The sequence below is a fragment of the Puma concolor genome, chromosome B4, assembly GCF_028749965.1.
Source record: "Puma concolor isolate L17-30 chromosome B4, mPumCon1.1.hap2, whole genome shotgun sequence".
NCBI lineage: Eukaryota > Metazoa > Chordata > Mammalia > Carnivora > Felidae > Puma > Puma concolor.
The window spans coordinates 39,350,041-39,372,107 of record NC_141673.1 but is presented as its reverse complement, the minus strand read 5'-3'; the positions used below and the strand labels follow the sequence as shown (position 1 = coordinate 39,372,107).

At 37.7% G+C, this 22,067-nt stretch overlaps 1 protein-coding gene across 11 annotated transcripts in view; it reads right to left on the bottom strand.

The window, feature by feature from the left end:
- The window catches only part of PPP1R12A (protein phosphatase 1 regulatory subunit 12A), a 160,409-nt gene that overhangs the window by 80,939 nt on the left and 57,403 nt on the right, over window positions 1-22,067 (bottom strand). For all 11 annotated transcript variants that reach the window (XR_015253468.1, XM_086712745.1, XM_086712740.1 and 8 more), the window contains exon 3: window positions 5,005-5,123. Coding sequence is in view for 10 of the 11 variants with exons in the window: in XM_086712745.1 (XP_086568871.1) it covers window positions 5,005-5,123 (119 nt within the window). In the remaining variant the exon portion in view is untranslated. The remainder of the gene's footprint in view (window positions 1-5,004; window positions 5,124-22,067) is intronic.

The following is a 22,067-nucleotide window of genomic DNA, read 5'->3' as shown; positions in this document are numbered from 1 at the left end:
TGAAATAAAGTTATGCTATAGAAATTCATGTATTCCCATTACATGAATAAAATGAACATCATGAAGTATCTTCTAGGAGACACTCTTAATAAAATGCAGTATGCTAGTGATGGAGAGTGTGGGCTCAAGATACCTGTCACACTATTTGGGACTAAACTACAGTACTTACTTCCCACCCATATGATCTTTGGCAAATCACTGAGCCTCAATTTGTCATCTGTAAAATGGGGGTAATAGTAGTAGTAATCTCTGAGAATTGTGCAGATGAAATGAAATCAAGCCCATTGCTCAATTCCTGGCATACATAATCAGACTTATTAGCGTTAGCTTTTCACTGTTCAGTTCCAGGGTCATCTCATCTATTATTCTCCCAGATTTACATTTTTCCATCCTGGTATCTCCTGAGTTCCAAAAATGTACCAAACAATGTAATCTGGATGTCCTTTTGCTGCCACAAACTCAATATATCCCCAAACTCACATACTCTCTAAATCTGTTCCTGCTTTGTCCCACATTTTCCCATATGAGTTTAGCCATCATTAATTCTTTTTTTTTTTAAGGGGGGGTGTCTTTTTAAAGTTTATTTATTTTGAGAGAGAGACAGAGAGAAGGCAGGTGAACAGGGGAGGGAGAGAAAATCACAAGCAGGCTCTGTGCTGTCAGCACAGAGCCCAATGCGGGGCTTGAATTCACGAACTGCGAGATCATGACCTGAGCTGAAAGCAAGAGTCAAACGCTTAACTGACTGAGCCACCCAGGTGCCCCTAACTATCACTAAGTCTTAAACTAAAAACTTCAGGAGGCAAACAAGTGGCCTCAATTCTTCCTTTATCTCCACATTCAATTCTTCATCAAAATGTTTTAATTTTACCTTAATATCAAGACAGCCCTGCTCTTTTCTATCTTAAATGTAACTGCTTTGTCCTTATCATCTTTCAGCAGAACCAATTTAAGAGCCTTCTTCAAGGAAGATAAGCCACAATGTATTTCCCATTCTAAATCATCCTCCAAAGTGCCATCAGCTGTACTACTAACAACCAAATCTAATCAGGCTCATTTCCTTCTTGGAGATCTTGGATGCATCTAATGCCTATAAAATGGATGTCCTTCACCATCTGGCTACAGCCCAATCTTTTCAGGTCTCATCTACTACTCATCTACTCCATTCTGACTTTCTATCTCCACTCCAATTCTCATGTGTTCTCTGCATATGCTATATCTCCAATTCCTTTTCTTTTGCACATGTTGATACGCCTGCCTGACATGCCTTTTCTGTCCACCAACTCCTTTCTCTGCTAAGCAAATTCATTCTCAAATGTCATCAATCTGAAACCTTTACTGACTACTGCAAGTAGTTACTCATAGACTTTTCTGTTCTCCCACATTTTGTCCCTATCTATATTTTAGCACACAGCACACTACATTTTGAAGCTGTTTATATATCTGACACTTCTGCTATCCTGTGAAATTCTTAAGAGTAAAGACTGTCTTGTTTCTTTATTTGTTGCTGTTTCTTATTTTAATTATTATTTTTTTAACATTTATTATTTTTTGAGACAGAGCAGGAGCAGGGCAGGTTCATAGAGAGACACAGAATCTGAAGCAGACGCCAGGCTCTGAGCTGTTAGTGGGCTCGAACTCACAAACCATGAGATCATGACCTGAGCCGAAGTCGGGACGCTTAACCAATTGAGCCACCCAGGTGCCCCTGTTATTTTTTAATACCCAGCACTCAGAACATTTGCTGGCACATTAATCAACACTGAAATCACTGTAATTAAAATTAGTCTTTGCAAACAGCTTCCTTCATATATAAGGAAACCAAAGGCAAGAAGTTTTCAGTACATCTCCATGCCTTTCCTAGTTCATAATAATTACTAACTAATATTAGTATAAAAAGATTTAACTACTGTTTAACAGGAAATGGTGAGCTATCTAACTAGGCATTCATCACAGCCAGGTGGGCTGATAAGGTAGTATTCTTTATAGGTTGTGATGCTTGTCTCTATTTGTCCAACTTCCTCAAGTCCTGAATATCCCATTATTCCAGAACACTGCCTAGAATAGAACATGCCTGTTAAAAGCTCTTCTGTGTTCTTATCCAAGTTCCAGTTTATAATTACTTATCTAATGTGTGCCCTGTTTCTCCTGGGCTCCAGGGGATCTTCAACTGCTTGTTAAAATGCCTCAAGTATATTTAGGCACTTAAATACCCTCTCAGCTTCGGTGTCTTAAGATTTTTTTAAACATTTAGTAGTTACGAATTTTCCTAATCCCAAGGAATAAAAATCTCTTTATCAGAGACTAACTTAGCTTCTACTCCTTTGCTTCTATTTCATGATGAACGACACTTCAGCACGAGCCAACCTTCTAAACCAATATCCCATACTTTTAACACCTTAAAGTAAGGTGTTAAAAAAGAGTTCTTTTTTTGATAATACTCATTTAACCACTGCCTAAACAATGGATTTTGGTGGAAATCACACTAATTTTATTTAGCAGTACATACTAATTTTTTAAAATTTATTTATTTTATTTGGAGAGAGAGGGGGGCAGTACAAGCAGAGGAGGGGCAGGGAGAGAGGGGGAGAGGGAGGAATTCCAAACAGGTTCTGCACTTCAAACTTCCGCACATGAACCAGATCATGACCTGAGCCAAATTCCAGAGGTGGAAGCTTAACCAACTGAGCCACCCAGGTGCCCCATACATATTAATTTTTAATTGTGGTAAAATACACATAATGGGGCGCCTGGGTGGCGCAGTCGGTTAAGCGTCCGACTTCAGCCAGGTCACGATCTTGCCATCCGTGAGTTCGAGCCCCGCGTCGGGCTCTGGGCTGATGGCTCAGAGCCTGGAGCCTGTTTCCGATTCTGTGTCTCCCTCTCTCTCTGCCCCTCCCCCATTCATGCTCTGTCTCTCTCTGTCCCAAAAATAAATAAACGTTGAAAAAAAAAAATTAAAAAAAAAAATACACATAAAATTTACCATCTTAATAAACAATTTTAAGTATGCAGTTCAGTAGTGTTAAGTACATTTACATTTTTGTGCAACCCATCTCTAGAACTCTTTTCAGCTTGCAAAACTGAAATGCTACACCCATTAAACAACCACCCCCATTCCCACCTTGTAACAGCCATCATTCCACTCACTGTTTCTATTAGTCTGACTCTTGAAGTACCTCACGTAAGTGAAATCATACAGTATTTGTCTTTTTGTGACTGGCTTTTTTCTGCTTATCATAATGTCCTCAAGGTTCATCCATACTACAGTATGTATCAGAATTTCCTTTTTAGTGAATAATAGTCCACTGTATGTTCATAACCACATTTTGTTTATTCACTTACCCACCGAAAGACACCTGGTTTACCTCCATCTTTTGGTTATTTGAATAAGACTGTTATAAAAATGGGTGCACAAATATCTTTTGAAACCTTCCTTTTAACTTTTTGACTATATACCCTCCCCCCCCCCCAAAAAAAAGAACTGCTACAGGGCACTTGGGTGGCTCAATTGCTTAAGTGTCCCACTCTTGGTTTCGGCTCAGGTCATGATTCTCACAGTTGTGAGATCAAGCCCTACGTTAGGCTCCCTGCTGGAGGTGGAGCCTGCTTAGGATTCTCTCTCCCTCTCTCTGCCCCACCCCTGCTAACTCTCACTCTCTCTCTCTCAAAAAAAAAAAAAAAAAAAAAAAAAAAGGATTTGCTAGATTATATATAAAGATATTATATATACATATAAAATATACATATTATATATTATATCTCAAGATACAATTCATACACCATTTACAGGACACCATTCAGTGGTTTTTAGTATATTTGCAGAGTTGTAAAACTATTACCATCATCAGTTTAAAACACTCATTATTCCTAAACAAAACTTTACCCATAAACAATCCTTCTTCATCTATAAACTGATGTCTCCTACTAAATTTATATTTTTAGCCTCTCTCTCTCTCTGTTCACATATTCAACTGCTTAAATATCAGCAAAACAAACTTGGCAAATCTGAAAATGAATCCCTAAACTTTTCCCACAAACCCTACTTCCCCCACAATATTCACATCTCATTTACCCCTTCTTTCTTGCATACCAGACCCCTTAATCACTCAATAATCCTCTTAGCCAAACCTTCAAAATACATCTAAAATCTAACCTCTTCTCTTCACTTTGTTCACTACCATCTACTTCAGCCCTTACTTTCCTACAATCTATTCTCAACACAAAAGCCACAGAGATCCTTTCTAAAATAAGTCTGATCATAACCACCTACTTCTGCCCTTACTCTCCTATAATCTATTCTCAACACAACAGTCACAGAGATCCTTTCTAAAGTAGGTCAGATCATGTCACTCCTTTACCTCAATTCCTCACAGGCTCCCTACTTCACTCAGACTAAAAGCCAAAGTCCTTCCAATGGCCCACAAAGCTTTATGTGATCTGGTTCACAGTTACCTCTGTGACATCATCTTCCAGCCTCTTCCTTGTGCTGCTTGCTTCAATCATACTAGCTTACTTGTTCTTTCTCTAAATATACCATACACCCTCCCCTCCTTACACTTGCTGCTTCCTAACTGGAATGTTCTTTCCCAGACTCACATGATTCATTCCCTTACCTATTCAGATCTTAGCCTAAATACCCACTCATCAGTGAGGACTTCTTGACCGCTCTATTTAAATTTGCAATGTATCTCCTCACCCTGTGCATTTCCCTACCCTCTTTACCTATTTTCTCTCCCAAGTTTTTATTACCATAAAATTTTATGTGTGATCCTACACCTTATGATATTTTTTTCAATTTTAACAGTATTAAAAAGATGTACAGTTGAGAATCATTTATTTTTTCAAATAGACTCATACTACATATTGTTATGGAAGGTGATTTTTTTCCTACTAAAACTATGATTTCTCCTTCAATATCAAAAATTATTGAAAAAGTCAAGTACCATATTCTTCCTAAAAGAGTTTTAAACATTTCTTCCATTTAGGTTGCTTTTATATTACCTTGCCGATTAACTTCATTTTGAAGTAGCTCTTCCATTGCCTCCTCCTCAGCAATATCTAATGGTGTATCTCCTTCACTGTTGACAGCTCCTACATGTGCTCCCTGACCAATCAAAAATCTGTAAAATCAAAGAGAAGACAGTTAAGCAATGATGGTATCATTAAGACCAAATGCATAACCAATGAGGAAAATTCCTATGTAAGAGCAACAATAAGAACCAAGGATAGTAGATATACTAAGTTTTAAAAAAGTACCATAGAACATGTTTTCCTGTTTTAAATTGGTATTTCCTAATATTTATATAATGTACATTATTGCTTTACTAATACAAAAATGTTAACATTTAATGATAATTAGAAAGTCTTTCATAAGATCAGTTCAGATGACCTCCACTAAGATTTTTCATGATCTCCATATCGACTGCTTTCCTAACTGATCTCCATTTTCCCAGTCTCATGCCATATCCCACAGTTCTTAACCTGGGGTTGACAGACCATCAGAAGGCCACTGAACTGATGCATACATCTTAAAATATTGTTTATGCTCAGCACAGTTTTGAAATTAAAGTATCGGTCTCTTTGTTTAATGTGTTACTAAACAAGCATATATATAACTATACCATAAATGTGTTTTCTAATATTTTGATAAATGAAATCCAATATAAGTGGTTTTCGATGCACTTTGTATTTTACTTTATACATCCAAAATACAATCTTGAGAAAAGTAACCACAGGCGTCATCAAATCTGACAAAAGGGATCCAGATATAAAAAGGTTAGGAATCTCTTCCACTGTGTCATCTATACATCACCCAGAGTCACCTATTTAAAATGACTGGGGTCAATTTCCTATTTAAAAGATCGTGGCTTAGTTGTACCATACTAAGAGAAAACATACATGACCCTCAATGATCTGGTTTTGTCTTCTTTTTCAGATTCATTTCTCTTCCATACTCTACCACACGTTAAGTTCCAACAATATGGAACTGCTCATAATGCCAGACTAAACTATGCTTCTTTGGCATTCCTGATTTTACTTTTCTATATATAAAGAATGGTTTTTTTTTCTCTATGTCCCTAACCACCTTAACTCTTACTCATATATATATTTTCATGACTATAAAAATATTCTCATTGTAAAAATAGTAAAACAAAAAAAAATCCAGTTTTAAAAAAAGGAAAAAAGAACTCGTAACTTTATATTTCTCCTTCTACTATTATGTTCCCTCACCAGAGATAAACATTATCTATATTTTTTCCAGTAAGTTTACTATGAGTTTATATGTGTGTATGTAAACATATATACAGAGTCACTTTTGAGGTTCTTTTTGTAAGACAAAAACTAATGAGATTATTATTATTTTTTTTATAAATTTTTTTTTCAACGTTTATTTATTTTTGGGACAGAGAGAGACAGAGCATGAACGGGGGAGGGGCAGACAGAGAGGGAGACACAGAATCGTTAACAGGCTCCAGGCTCCGAGCCATCAGCCCAGAGCCTGACGCGGGGCTCGAACTCATGGACCGCGAGATCGTGACCTGGCTGAAGTCGAACGCTTAACCGACTGCGCCACCCAGGCGCCCCCTAATGAGATTATTTTCAGTGCACAGGAACCCAATGTATTATAATAGCTGAAAAATATTCCGCAGTATGGCTGAATCATACTTTTCTTTCATACTGTCCTCCTAATGGACATGTTCTTGAATATACACTTAACACTATCAATCTTTAAAAATTTTCCCAACATGATGGGGACCAAACTATTTCCTGATCACACATGAGGTTGAAAATATTCGGATATGTTTACTGGCACTTGTATTTTCTCCTTTTGTGAATTTATTTACATCTTTTGCTTGTATTTCTAATGTGTTCATTAATTCAACAAATACTTATGGGGTGCTTTTATAGACTGAATGTTTGTATCCCCCCAAATTTCATGTTGAAATCCTCACCTCCAATGTGATGGTATTAGCGGGGTGGGACTTTTGGTAAATAATTAGGCTTAGATGAAATAATGAGGGTGGTGCACCCATGATGGGATTACAGTTCTTACAGAAGAATAAGGGACTACAGCTCACTGTTTCTCTGCCATAAAGAACACAGCAAAATGGCAGCCATGTGCAAGGCAGGGAAAGGACTCTCACACCAGACACAGAATTGGCCAGCACCTTACCCTTGAACCCCGGAGTCTCTAGAACTATGAGAAACAAAGGTCTGTTGTTTACGCTACCTAATCTACGGTATTTTGTTATCCTACCCAAAGCTAAGACAGGTGTCTAGTAGGTGCTTGGTACTATGTTACATGCCAAGAATACAATCGTAAGCAAAAACAGGCCTTTTCTTCAAAGAGCTTACAGTCCAGTAAAAGAGATTATTCAAAGAGTTAGATTACTGTAAAATTTTGGTAAGTCTGATAACAGAGAATTTTGTGGTGTCTAAGAGTAAATAATAGGATAATCTGATTCAGTGAGGTCAGGAAAGGATTCTCTGAAGAATATGTAGGTGTACGGAAGGAAAGTGTGTTCCAGGTTAAGAGAGAATAAAAGGCACCAAATAACCCTGTGACAGTAAGTATGTATGGTCTACAACGGCCTGGTTCATTTTTCTGAAAGAATATATCAATCTCTATGTACTTCTCAAACACACACACACACACACACACACACACACACACACACACACACACACAGAGTCAATGAGTGTCTATTTTTCTAAGACAGTCTATGATAAGGAATGTGTTTCAAAAAGATCACTTTGTGCAATACGAAAAATGAATTAGAATTTAGTATCAAAGTAGGCAGATCAGTTAAGGAGCTACCACAGTTAGTACAAAAGAATTATGTTGGAAGCTTGAATTTAATGGAACAAATGGGTAAATCCAGAGATGCCCAGGAGATACTGAGAGATCAGTTGGAAATGAGAAGGGAGTGTGAGGAAGGTATCTAGGATAAATTGAAGGTCTTGACTAGTATGATATGATAGATGGTGATGCTAATCAATGATATACAAAAAACTAAGTTACTTCCTGCATTCGATTGATATGTTACAAATATTTCTTCCATATTGTCCCTGCATTTAAGAAAATTTTTCTTACAGTATTTTGTATATTACTAAGTTTAAAGGTTATGTAAAGTCAGGTCTGTCAAACTTTTGCTTTAAGAGGGCTTTTATCATCTTATTACATCGATCTATGTAGAGATGTAATTTTTACAGGCACACATAGAGAAAAATGAAAGAATATATACTATAAAATTAACAATGATTATCTCTAGGTGGTAATTAGGAGGGATTTTTATTAGCAGGTTTTTTTTGGGGGGTAAGGATTTTTATCCAAGTTTTCTGCAGAAAGTTTATTTTTTATATGTGTATCAGAGCACAAAAGTAGCTACCATACCATTTTGTAGCCTGATGATTTTACACTTAATAATACATTGTAAACATTTCTCCCTCTACAAGGTAATGTTTCAATTTTTATGATCTTCATGGGACTTCTACAAAAAAAGTCATACTTGAATTGATGCAACTTTTTAGGTTTCAGGGTTTTAAAAAAATGTACTAAAAACTAAATAATATATACTACAAAAAAGTAAATGAATCTGGAGCAAAAGAGAAAAAAAGATACAAGTGGTGTAATAAACTATGCTATATGCGCCACGAAAATATGTAATTAATCTGCCAGGCAAAATATCAACCAAACAATCAGGCAGATTTATATAAAACCACTCTGTTTTGCTTAGGGAGAAATCACTCACAGGACATAAAGAATGAGAATAAAGGAGCACCGCAGAGTAGCTGCAGTACTTGCAGCAGAGGGAGCTACAGGGGAAGCAGAGTCCCAAGGAAGTATCAGGTCAAAGCCAAATACAGACAACCCCAAATTTATATAAACAGGAAGGATGTTAAGAGACACTAACAAGAGTAAAGTTCCATAACTACTGGCAGGAAACTGAGAGCCTGGAGCAATCCCTGAGCCAAAAGATTAGGTGTATGTATATGTATTCATACAATTCACAAAAATCTCCTATACTCTAGCACTGTCATTTGCAGATATAAATTTTAAAAAAGATACACAAAAAATAAATAAGATCCCATAGCGTTAATTCTTACCTACCGTGAATAATCTCAAAAAGCCATTCAAAGATTGGTTATGTGGAAAAAAACAAACATAAATATTTAAATTCTGAAGACTTGCAGATAGGCTCCCAACTCTGCCTCCTGACAGCTGAGTATGACACTCACTAACTTAAAACATTTGAAGACAAGACATACTACAGGGCTGTGTGAAGTTTAAATGAATTACTAAAAATAAAATTAAAACTCTATCTTTTATTCCATCATGAAAAATCATCACATTTAGAAAGCAATGTTTAAGATAAAGTGAAAATAGTACAGGCTATCTGGAATACCAGAAATTGAATTTGAGGGGCCACTGGAGATACTGAAAACAGATGGCTATATTTCCTTCAGGAGAAAAAAAAAAAAAGCTGGAGTACTATAAGCAGTTCATGTGACTGCTAATTAGGAAAATATATATTTACTTTAACATTTCTTGCTAAAAAAAGAGCAAAGATTTCACACATAAGTCCCAAACTGAAAATCAGAAAACTGGGCTGTTTCTCAACTAAGTATTTTTGAATGCTTTAGAACGAAAAAAAAAAATTTTTTTTTAAAAAGAGCAAGGTTTTATTGCCTTAACAATGTTTAATGATTTCCTCAAGCAATACAAAGGAGTGCAACATAGGAGATGTCTATAAATGATGAAATTCTTTATAAATGGTTGAAGTGAAAAATGTTAAACTGCCAGGTTTATTGAGATTCATAATCTAGCAACTGAGTCAATAATTTTTTTTTTTTTTTTTGAGAGAGTATAAGTGGGGGAGAAGAGAGGAGGAACGGAGGGGGGTGGGAGGAGCGAGGGAGGGAGGGTGGGGAGGTGGGGAGAGAGAAAATGAGAGAGAAAATGAGAAAGAGAGAGCGAGGGAGGGAGGGAGGGAGGGAAAGGGAGAGAATCTAAAGCAGGCTCCATACTTAGCACAGAGCTTTGATTCGGGGTTCAATCCCATCACCCTGGGATCATGACCTGAGCCTAAATCAGGAGCTGGACACACAACTGATACCCCAAGTTAACAGATAATCTTGGACAGATAAATTAATAGACCTCAAAATCAAGACATGATCCAAATGGAGTTTGACAAAATTATTCGTACATGTCCTAATTTAAAAATCTGACAAAAGGTGTAAAGTTGTTAATCAAGTTATTGGTTCCAACTTGAATATGGTACATTAGATAAATTTGCAGGATTCTATTCAGGTTAAAATTATTCAATGTTAACTGAATTTGGGAGATAAATGTTGACAGTGTCTATTAATTGTCTTGGTTTATGAGTTTTGCCAAAAACCACCCATAGAAGAGATTGAGAGAAAGGGAAATAGTTCATTTGAAAATTTTGAGATTTTAATTAAAATTGTCTTTAGTTTTAGAAGCTAATGAGAACACAGTGGTCAGAGACAAGGAGGAAGTAACTCCATCAGCAAGACTGAATATGTACTGTCCAAATTTAATGTATATTGACTTTATTCACTGTAGGAAAACGAGTATGAAAAGGTCATTATAACTTATACATCAACTTTTCATGTATTCAATACATGAATCTTTAAAAAGGAGAGAGTTAGTTCAGGCTTAAAAAGGAAGGAAATTCTATCACACAGATAAACCGCAAGATCACTGTGCTAAGCAATATGAGAGTCACAAAAGGACAAATAGGGTCCTTTTAAAAGTGTCAAAATCACAGAAACAAAATAGAAAGTTGGTTACAAGGGCTGGCAGTCAACACAAGGGGAAATAAGTGTTTAGTGTGCAGAACTTCAGTATTACAAGATAAAAAAATTCTAAAGAGCTGTTGCACAACAATGTGAATATATTTGACACTACTGAACTGTAACCATTCAAAATGGTTAAATTAAAATGGTAAATCTACCATTTATTATTATTTATGTGTTTTTACCACAATAAAAAAAAATTTTTTTTAATCAGAAAGTTGGAAGGATATCACTGGAGTAGTTGTTTCCTGAAAAGTCTTTTCAAAAGGAGTTACTCAAGCTATCTAATGACACAGAAATTATGAACTACCTGAACTTTTCAAAGATTAGTAAGTAGAACATCACACTATTAACTTCAGAAATAAATGCTATTTCTTTTGGAAGTCTCTGAGCAACAAAAATCCTAAAATAAGTATAAATAGCCTTAAGTGTTTTCAGTGGGAATGCACTTTTGCTATTTCATTCTTGTAGTTCTATACCACAATGAAAAATAGTTGAAAATAGTGGTAAGAATCCAAAGAACAGTTCTGACTTGGGACTTCTAAGAAGTTTTTTTTTTTTTTCTTTTTTTCTTCTTTTTTGGCTTAAATAGTTAGGAACCTTATTGGTTCACACGACTGGAAGTTCAGAGGTAGACTGAACTTCGGGTTTGGTTTAAACTCATTTCAACAATGTCATCAAGTACCCAGGATAGTATTAGTTCTATCCCAAGGTGATTTCCTCATGGTTATAGGATGATAGTAACAACTAGAGCTATGTGCTTCTTTGTCTAAAAATAAAAAATGCCTTTTTTATTTTTCTAACGACTCTCACTTAAGAATGAGAAAACATTTCCCAGAAGCCTCCAAGGAATCTTATTGGCATGTCTCATTGGCCTAGATGCACAGTTATGTGCCTATTCCTAAACCAGCCTATTTCTAAAGGAATGCCATATGCTGACTAGTTAAGCATTGGTTCCTAGACTAATTATAGGCAAGAAGGATCAGATTTTCTTCATTGAGTTAGATTTATCAGGTCCTGCCTCAGTTGCCCAGGTTAATTCCTTAAACTACATGACTGATGCACAATGTCAGGAGGTGGGATGTTGAAGAGATGACCTCAGTGTATATTGTACAAGTGGAAACCAACATTAAGGGATAAAAGACAAATGTTAAAATACAAACATGAAATAGGCCAATTCAGAGCTGGACTTTGGCTGGAGTGTGCCTTTTTGGTACAATCTGGCCAGCATGACTCCATGTGAAAGAGAAGCTTCATCAACCAGTAGCTCACATTTTTGACTTAATATTTCTTCTGTATGTATGATTCAGCAGATCCCCTTATCTAAATACTTCTTTTCCTTATTTTACAATCATTTCTCAAAAATTAAATTTCCTGCCAGCATCCTGAAAATGGAAATATCTATCACACATTCACATACTATGAAAGTACTAAGCATTTTACAAAATTAAGAATTTTAAATTTTAAACTGTCAATAATATTTACAGAGTTTGGTTTAGATATAGCTCTACACTAATCCTTGGAAGACTAAGCATTTCACATTTAATACAATTTCCATTTATTTTATTTTTTAATTTACATCCAAGTTACTTAGCATAGATGTGCAATAATGATTTTGGGAGTAGAATCCAGTGATTCATCCCCTACATATAACAGGTTTATCAATTTTGTTGATTCATTCAAAGAACCAGCCACGGGTTTCACTGATCTGTTCTAGTGTGTGTGTGTGTGTGTGTGTGTGGGGTCAAGCACTGATTTCTGCTCTAATCTTTATTATTTCCCATCTTCTACTGGTTTGGGGTTTTATTTGCTGTTCTTTTTCCAGCTCGTTAAGGTGTAAGGTTAGGTTGTGCATCTGAGACTTTTCTTCCTTCTTAAGGAAGGCCTGTATTGCTATATACTTCCCTCTTATGACTGCCTTTGCTGCATCCCAGAGCTTTTAGGCTGTCGTGCTACCATTCTCATTGGCTTCCATGTACTTAATTTCCTCTTTGTTAGTCCATTCATTTTTCAGTAGGTAGGATGTTCTTTAATCTGCAAGTATTCATTGTCTTTCCTAATTTTTCCTCCTAATTGACTTCGAGTCTCACAACATTGTGGTCTGAAAATATGCATGGTATGATCTTGATCTTTTTTAACTGTCGAGGGCTGACTTGTGACCCAGTATGTGATATATTCCAGGGAATTTCCATGTGCACTTGAGAAGAGTGTGTATTCTGCTTTAGGATGAAATGTTCTGAATATATCTGTTAAGTCCATGCAGTCCAGTGTGTCATTCAAAGCCATTGTTTCTTTGTTGATATTCTGTTTAGATGATCTGTCCATTGCAGTAAGTGGGTGTTGAAGTCCCTTACTATTATGGTATTATTATCAATGAGTTTCTGTATGTTTGTGATTAATTGATTTATATATTTGGGTATGAAAAGTTTTCTTAAAAACAGCAGCTCTTCATTCAGGATTTGACAAATGTTATTCCACATCCATGGTTTCTGATGAGAAATCTGTTGTCATTCAAGTTTCCCTCCTTATAGTATCGTTTCTTTCTCAATGCTATCAAGACTTTTTTCTTTAGTTTTCAGAGGTTTGTATAGAAGATGTCCTTGTGTGGAGTGCTTTGTTTTATCCTGTCTGTAATTTTGTTTTTAATGTTTATTTATTTTTGAAAGAGAGGGAGAGACAGAGCATGAGTTGGGGAGGGGCAGAGAGAGAAGGAGACAAAGATTCCAAAGAAGGCTCCAGGCTCTGAGCTGTCAACACAGAGCCTGATGCGTGGCTCAAACTCATGAACTGCGAGATCACGACCTGAGCTGAAGTCGGTCGCCCAACTGACTGAGCCACCCAGGCAGCCCTGGAATTTTTTTTTTAATGTTTATTTATTTTCTTTTTATTTTAAAGAGTTTTTTAAGTTTATTTTTGAGAGAGAGTGAGCATGGGGGTGGGGGGAGCAAAGAGGGAGACAGACACAGATTCCAAAGCAGGCTCCAGGCTCCGAGCTGTCAGCACAGAGCCCAATGTGAGGCTTGAACCCATCGAGCCATGAGATCATGACCTGAGCTGAAGTTGGACATTTCACCAACTGCACCACACAGGCACCGCATTTTATTTTTGAGACAGAGACAGCATGAGTTGGGGAGGGGCAGAGAGGGAAAAAGAGAGAGAATCCCAAGGAGGCTCCACACCACCAGCACAGAGCCTGATGTGGGGCTTGAACTCATGAACTGTGAGATCATGACCCAGGCCAAAATCAAGAGCTGGGTGCTTAACCGACTGAGCCACCCAGGCACCCCTATCTTGTCTGGAATTTGCTGGCTTCTTGAACCTGTAGGTTTATATATTTTGCCAACTTTAAGTTTTTAGCTATCACTTACCGTTTCATGCAATAATTTTCCAGTCATGCCTTGTTACTCCTCTTCTGGGACTCCAATGGCACAAATGTTAGCTCTTTGTTATAGCCCCACAAATCCCTAAGGCTTTATTCATTTTATTTTACTCCATTTCCTCTCTGTTGTTTAGATATGGTAATCCCCACTTATCTATTATTCAGTTTACTAATTCTTTCTTCTATCACCTCCATTCTACTCTTGAGCTTATCTGTTTTTATTTTGGTTAGATTTTTCAGTTCAAAAATTCCCATTGGATTCTTATTTATTTATTTTTTTTTGCAGATTTTCTTTTTGCTGAGACCCTTAATTTTTTTGTTTCAAGCATGCTCATAATTGGCTTGTTGAAGTATTTTTATGATAGCTGCTCTACGATCTTTGTCACATAGCTTTTTTAATTTTTTTTTAAGTAGGCTCCACACCCAATGCAAGGCTTGAATTCATGACCCTGAGATCAAGGCCTGAGCTGAGATCAAGAGTTGACACTTCACCTACTGAGCCACCCAGGCACCCCTTTGTCAGATAATTTTAAGAGTAGTAGTTTTTGGGGCGCCTGGGTGGCGCAGTCGGTTAAGCGTCCGACTTCAGCCAGGTCACGATCTCGCGGTCCGTGAGTTCGAGCCCCGCGTCGGGCTCTGGGCTGATGGCTCAGAGCCTGGAGCCTGTTTCCGATTCTGTGTCTCCCTCTCTCTCTGCCCCTCCCCCGTTCATGCTCTGTCTCTCTCTGTCCCAAAAATAAATAAACGTTGAAAAAAAAAAAAATTAAAAAAAAAAAAAAAAAAAAAGAGTAGTAGCTTTGTCATCTCCATGTTGGTCTCTACTGGCTGTCCTTTTTCATTCAATTTGAGAATTTCCTTTGTATGACAACTGATTTTCAATCAAAATCTGGACACTTTGGGTATTATGTTAAGAGAGACACTCTAGATCATGCTTAAATCTTCTATGTTAGCTGGCTTTGTTTGGCTCTGCTGTAGCAAAGGAAGCTGGGAGGTACTATCTCATTACCATAAAGTGGGAGCAGAAGTCTAGGTTCCCCACTCAGCCTCCACTGACACCAGAGATGAGGTGGTGGCTTCTAGCCTAGCCTTACTTCTAGTTCACCATCAAGCCTTCACTGACATCTCCCTTGATGAGAAGAGTATGAATGCTTCACTACTACTCCCCATGTGGCCTCCAGTGACAATAAATAAGGGGAGGAGGTAGGCATCTTTACTGGTGGGTGATGGTGAAAGTATTTATTCTCCACTAGGTCTCTTCTGACACACTCCAAGAGGGAACTGGTTGGTATCTACTACAGTGTGTGTTGCGGGGGTGGGGGGGTGGCGCTAGTTAACCATTTGGCGGGGATTAAAGTCTTGGCTGGCTATGCATGTGGCCTAATCTGACATTACTGCAGGAGGGGTGTTGGTGCACCTCAATATAGTCTGGTAAGGGTGGAGGTCTATACTCCCTACCTATCCTTTGCTGGTGAGAGTGTGTGGGAGAACAGTTTTTTTCCTTTGGACTTTGTCTGGTTAAATAGAGTGGTGGTGGTGGTTGTTGTTATTACAAATTTTCTGTCTTGCTAATGTGCCCCTCTATTATTATTATTATTATTATTATTATTATTATTATTATCACTATTATTATTGTTTCTGTTTTGCTAGTGTGCCCCTCTCCTAGTATTTGGCTAAAGAAATTAAGCTTTTTGCTGGGACTTCTTTTTTTGGGATGCCCATTGGTGCTTCTGGGTTATCAGCTTCTCCAGCTCAAAGTGTGGGATATATGACACAACATGAAAAGCCAGAAAATTCTCTCTTATGTCATTCTTTGGGTCCTGTGATGCCTAGCCATTCTGCCTTCTCTCGACCTCTCATGAGCTTATGTTTTATATATAATATTCAGGTTATGGGGCGCCTGGGTGGCGCAGTCGGTTAAGCGTCCGACTTCAGCCAGGTCACGATCTCGCGGTCCGTGAGTTCGAGCCCCGCATCAGGCTCTGGGCTGATGGCTCGGAGCCTGGAGCCTGTTTCCGATTCTGTGCCTCCCTCTCTCTCTGCCCCTCCCCCGTTCATGCTCTGTCTCTCTTCGTCCCAAAAATAAATAAACGTTGAAAAAAAAAATTAAAAAAAAAAATATATATTCAGGTTGTATTAGTTCTTAGAAGGAAAAACAAGGGAAAACTGGGTCTAGTCTATCTTCTCAGAAGCAGAAATTCACTCTCATTTTTAATTGTTGAATTACGATGCTTAGAACATTACCAATTTTAACCTTAGTTTTTTATAATTTATCAAAACCCTAAAGGCAAAAAGTATTATTTTTGTATATAAGTCATGTTATCAGTCCAATTGGTTAGTTCTGATACCTTGCCAAATACTTTGCTTAACTTCTGACATCATGCTTCCATAATTCTGCTATAGATACAATTACTTATGCCAATAGCAAAGACCAGGCTAATACTTGTGAGAAAAATGAATCTGTGAAAGTGGGGTCTATCTTCCAGTTGTCTAGGAACCTGGATTGTCATTAGTTAAAAAAAAAAAAAAAAAAAAAAAACCTCAAAATGTGGGAAAGTATTTAAATTCCTCTATTCTCTTTGCAAAGCCACCTTTAAATACAGGAAGTCCTCAAAGTTCTCTCTTTAGCATTTCCTATTTCTCTCAATTACTCCCCAGAGCAATGACTCTATACTGCTTTGATAATACACTAAGTCCTGAAAAGGCATATTTATTAAAATTAATTATATATACTCCTGTCTTACTTTATTAATGCAACTTTCCATTCCCAGAGGCAAAATTCCTACTCATTGTGCAACAATTCTAACATGCACATTTCCCTCACATTTTAATATAACTGAAATCTACAATCGATCAATGTTACAATCCATGATGCCTTATAATGGCTATCGGCTAGGTGGCAGACACAACATGGTTGTGATTATCTGTCCTCATGTGCCTTCAGTCACAGTTATTCATATGGTTTTCACTTCAGTCAATTCATGTGCATCCTTGTTACCTTATTTATTGAACTTAACTATTGCTTAAAATGTTTTCCTGGATGTTGTCTGAAACTTGTTGATATCTATCTTCTGGAAAGATAAAGAAAGCATCAAAATCAAAACTTGCAGAATGCATACAAATGATTTAGAATATAATCCCAAAGGCAATAAGAGAACATTCCTTAAATTTTTTTTAAAGTTTATTTATTTTTGAGAGAGAGAGAGAGAGAGGATGTGAGAGAGAACGTGAGCGAGAGTGGGGGAGGGGCAGAGAGAGAGGGGGAGACACAGAATCCGAAGCAGGTTCCAGGCTCTGAGCTGCCAGCACAGAGCCTGACACGGGGCAGAAACCCACGAACCGCAAGATCATGACCTGAGCCGAAATTGGACACTTAACCGACTGAGCCACCCAGGCATCCCAGTAAGAGAACATTCTTTATTTATTTATTTTTTTTTTAACATTTATTTATTTTTGATAGAGTGAGACAGAGCGCGAGCCAGGGAGGGGCAGAGAGAGAGTGAGACAAAATCCAAAGCAGGCTCCAGGCTCTGAACTGCCAGCACAAAGCCCAACATTGGGGTCAACCTGCGAACCGTGAGATCATGATCCGAGCCAAAGTCGGACACCCAACTGACTGAGCCACCCAGGCGCCCCAAGAGAACATTCTTTAAAAACGTTGCATCAATAAAATGCTAAATTTAGAAAACGATACTGTGTGAAAAACCCAGGTGATTAAACATACACAGACACAGAAAGTATCATAATTTCACTTTTGTAAACTTTTAAAATTGGTATATAAAGTAATTACACTGTGTTACAACAATGGCATCTTAATTAAACTTCATGAAATCCAGTATATGCATTATAAACACTCCCAATATAGTCCTGGCTTCCTACTGCATCATTTCCATTAGCATCTCAAATAGGGCCTATTTAAAACCACATTCCACTACAGTCTCTCCTCTGCTTCCCCCAATCTTGCTCTTTAGATCTCTTAATAAGTTTAAAGGCATCATTGTCCCAGTTACAAAGGTTAGACAGGGAGGTAGGATAGTATTAACAGCTTAAAGTGCAGACGTGAAAAGTTAGACTAGGTTCAAATCCTAGCTCTGCCACTTACTTACTATGATTACTTTTTGACTCAAGTTTCCTCATCTATAAAATAAGAATCATAATACAGGGCCATCATCATTCACCCAAACCCAAATTTCAAAATTTTTCATATTTTAAAAAGGTACCGTTGTAGATTATGTAACACCCCCACTGAGTCACATTACTGTTTTTGCAAAAAACACATTACTGTTTTTGCAAAAAAGAAATGTAGAGTACATTGTATAAACAGACTATAAATAGCCTCATATCAGTTCAGGTCATGGTTTGTTGCCAAATGAGCCTGTATCTAAAGTTACAATTAGTCTGTCATTTTTCCAAGTTTTTGGGGTTTGGAATTGTGCATATAGACCTGTGGGGTGGTGGTAATATTTTCATGTGATTGTTAGGACGATTGAAATGACATATACTTAAAGGACTTAGAGCAATGACCAGTACAAGTTAAGCACTCAATGAACATTAGGTATTATTATCAAGCCTTATCACCACCTTGATTCTTCCTCCTACCTTACTACCTAGATCCAGTGAATCACACGAAGCCTTATCAATTCTACTTTCCAAATTTCTTTCAAATATGCACCACTTCCAATTTCATTGCCATTGCCCTAGCTCTCTTGTCCAACAATACTAATCTGTGAAGAACAGTCTTCCTAAAATACAGAGTGAGGATCATCATGTCCCTAAAAATGCATTGCCACTAAAGGTCAAACTTAGCAACGTACACGAATTCCTCTATGCTGTAGACTCAGTTCATTTTCCCAATCCAATCTGCTACCTTCCATATACCCCTCATGCTCTTCTCCCTGAAAAACTATGGCTCCAAAATCCTCTTATCCAATGGAATCAGAACCAGTATTTGCTTGGTTAACCATAAGCTCTAAATAAGGATTAACAGGGGTGCCTGAGTGGCTCAGCTGGTTAAGCAGGCAGCTTTGGCTCAGAACATGTTCATGGGTTTGAGTCCAGCGTCAGGCTCTGTGCTGACAGCTCAGAGCCTGGAGCCTGCTTCAGATTCTGTGTCTTCCTCTCTCTCTACTCCTCTCCTGCTCATGCTTTGCCTCCATCTCTCTCCATCTCCTCCATGGATAAATGTTAAAAAAAATTTTTTTAATTGGAAATAAAACATAAATGAATATATGAAAATAAATGTAAATAAGACATTTATTTCAACATAGAAGATACTGGAGAATGTCTCCAATGACTTAAGTCCATGATACTTTTCTTGCATAAAGCATACTCATAATGCATTTCCTAAGACTTCAAAGTGTCTTTTAAAAAATAAAGGAATGATTGGGGTACCTGGCTGGTTCAGTTAGTTGAGTGTCCGTATTCCACTCAGGTCATGATCTCACAGTTCATGAGTTCGAGCCCTGTGTCGGACTCTGCGCTGACAGCCCAGAGCCTGCAGCCTACTTCATATTCTTTGTCTCCCTCTCTTTACGCCCCTCCCATGTTTGTGTTCTCTCTGTCTCAAAAATAAATAAACATAAAAAAAGTATTGATAAAAAACAGCATTATGAATAGTAACAATTAACTTAGCTAACATTTACTGAATACTAAATATGCTGTATATTGTGTCAACTGTCTTATATATGCTATTTAATCTTCTCAATAATCTTATAAAGTAGGGATATGTATTAATACTTTCATTTTATATATATGGAAACAGAGGTTCAGAGAAGCTGGTAATTTGCCTAAAGTTACTAGCAATCAATTGGCAGAGTTAAGATTATAATGGAGTTTTTGATTCCTAAACGTTAGGTCAGTAATATAACAACATTTTTCACGGGCATGGTGGTGAAGTTTATGTATTTCTTAAATTGGTTAAGAATTTGATTCTTTTACCCAAGATAGCAACATTATTGAATTCCAGACGTAGGATTCAACAGGTGCAGACTGTGAAGCAAGATGTCTAGTTTGTTGAAAGGCTCAGCAAGGGGATCAGAGTGGCTAAAAGAGACAGCCTGAGAGGAGTGAAGAATATAAAATCACAGGAGTAATATGAGGTCAAACTATAGCCTTGTAGGCTATCAGAACTCTGGCTTAAACTCTGAATGTATTATGAACCCACTGGATGGATATGAATAAAAATGTGGTATTACCCCACTTATAAAATATTATTTACTTAATTTTTAAGATTTACTTTTAATTTTTTAATCCCTATACCCAACACGGGGCTTGAACTCATGACCCTGAGGATCAAAAGTCACACACTCCAGGGGCGCCTGGGTGGCGCAGTCGGTTAAGCGTCCGACCTCTGCCAGGTCATGATCTCGCAATCCGGGAGTTCGAGCCCGCGTCGGGCTCTGGCTGATGGCTCAGAGCCTGGAGCCTGTTTCCGATTCTGTGTCTCCCTCTCTCTCTGCCCCTCCCCCGTTCATGCTCTGTCTCTCTCTGTCCCAAAAAAAAAAAAAAAAAAAAAAAAAAAACGTTGAAAAAGTCACACACTCCACTGACTGAGCCAGGCGCCCCCTGCCCCATCTGTAATATTTTTTTTTTTCAACGTTTATTTATTTTTGGGACAGAGAGAGACAGAGCATGAACGGGGGAGGGGCAGAGAGAGAGGGAGACACAGAATCGGAAACAGGCTCCAGGCTCTGAGCCATCAGCCCAGAGCCTGATGCGGGGCTCGAACTCACGGACTGCGAGATCGTGACCTGGCTGTAGTCGGACGCTTAACCGACTGTGCCACCCAGGCGCCCCCATTTGTAATATTTTAAATGGATCATCCTGGCTGCTGTGTGGAAAACAGATGGTGGGAAGAAGATGGTTATGGTTAGAATAACTGGAACTCTAAGTCCAGTGAAAAATGACAGTGTGCAAGATTATGAAGAAATTAAAGAGGTGACAAAAATAGTAAGATACTGGATATATTTTGAAGGGTAAGCCAAGAGAAATCTTGAGGATGTTTATGGAATAAAGGTTATAATGAAGAAGAAAAGCTAAACCATAAATAAGCCACCACAAATATTTAAAAGTTAGCATATCTTTAAATAGCTGATTCTTTAATGATCAAATGACAAATTTCATGAAACTTTTTCCATGCTGCAAATAAGACCATGAGAATGTCACTGAATGTAATCCTACTTGCATTTTATAATGATATAAAATCTTCTATAGTGGTAGCTTTGAAACGACTCCAAACACAAAGAAAAATATGTGAAATATACTAATTAATCAACATTTCATTCTATGTACTATAACACTATGTACTATAATTTTTCTCTACTACTGAAAAATTTTATGGCAAACACCAAAGCTACTCAAGATAAAAGCACTTCCTTTTTTTTTTTTTAATGTTTATTTACTTTTGAGAGAGAGAGCAAGCCAGAGAGAGAGCAAGCGCACAAGCAGGGAGGGACAGAGAGAGACAGAGAGAGAGAGAGAGACAGAGAGAGAGAGAGAGAGAGAGAGAGAGAGAGAGAGAGATGGAGAATCTGAAGCAGGCTCTAGGCTCTGAGCAGTCAGCACAGAGCCTGATGCGGGGCTTGAACTCACAAACTGCGAGATAGTGACCTGAAACGAAGTCTGACGCCCAACTGACTGAGCCACCCAGGAGCCCCCAGATAAAAGCACTTCTTTTTATTTTATTTACTTATTTTAACGTTTATTTATTTTTGAGAGAAAGAGATAGAGCGTGAGTGGAAGAGGGGCAAAGAGAGAGAGAGGGAGAAACAGAATCTGAAGCAGGCTCCAGGCTCTGTCTGAGCTGTCAGCATAGTGTCTGGCAGCGGGCAGGGGGGGCTCAAACTCACAAGCAGTGAGATCATGACCT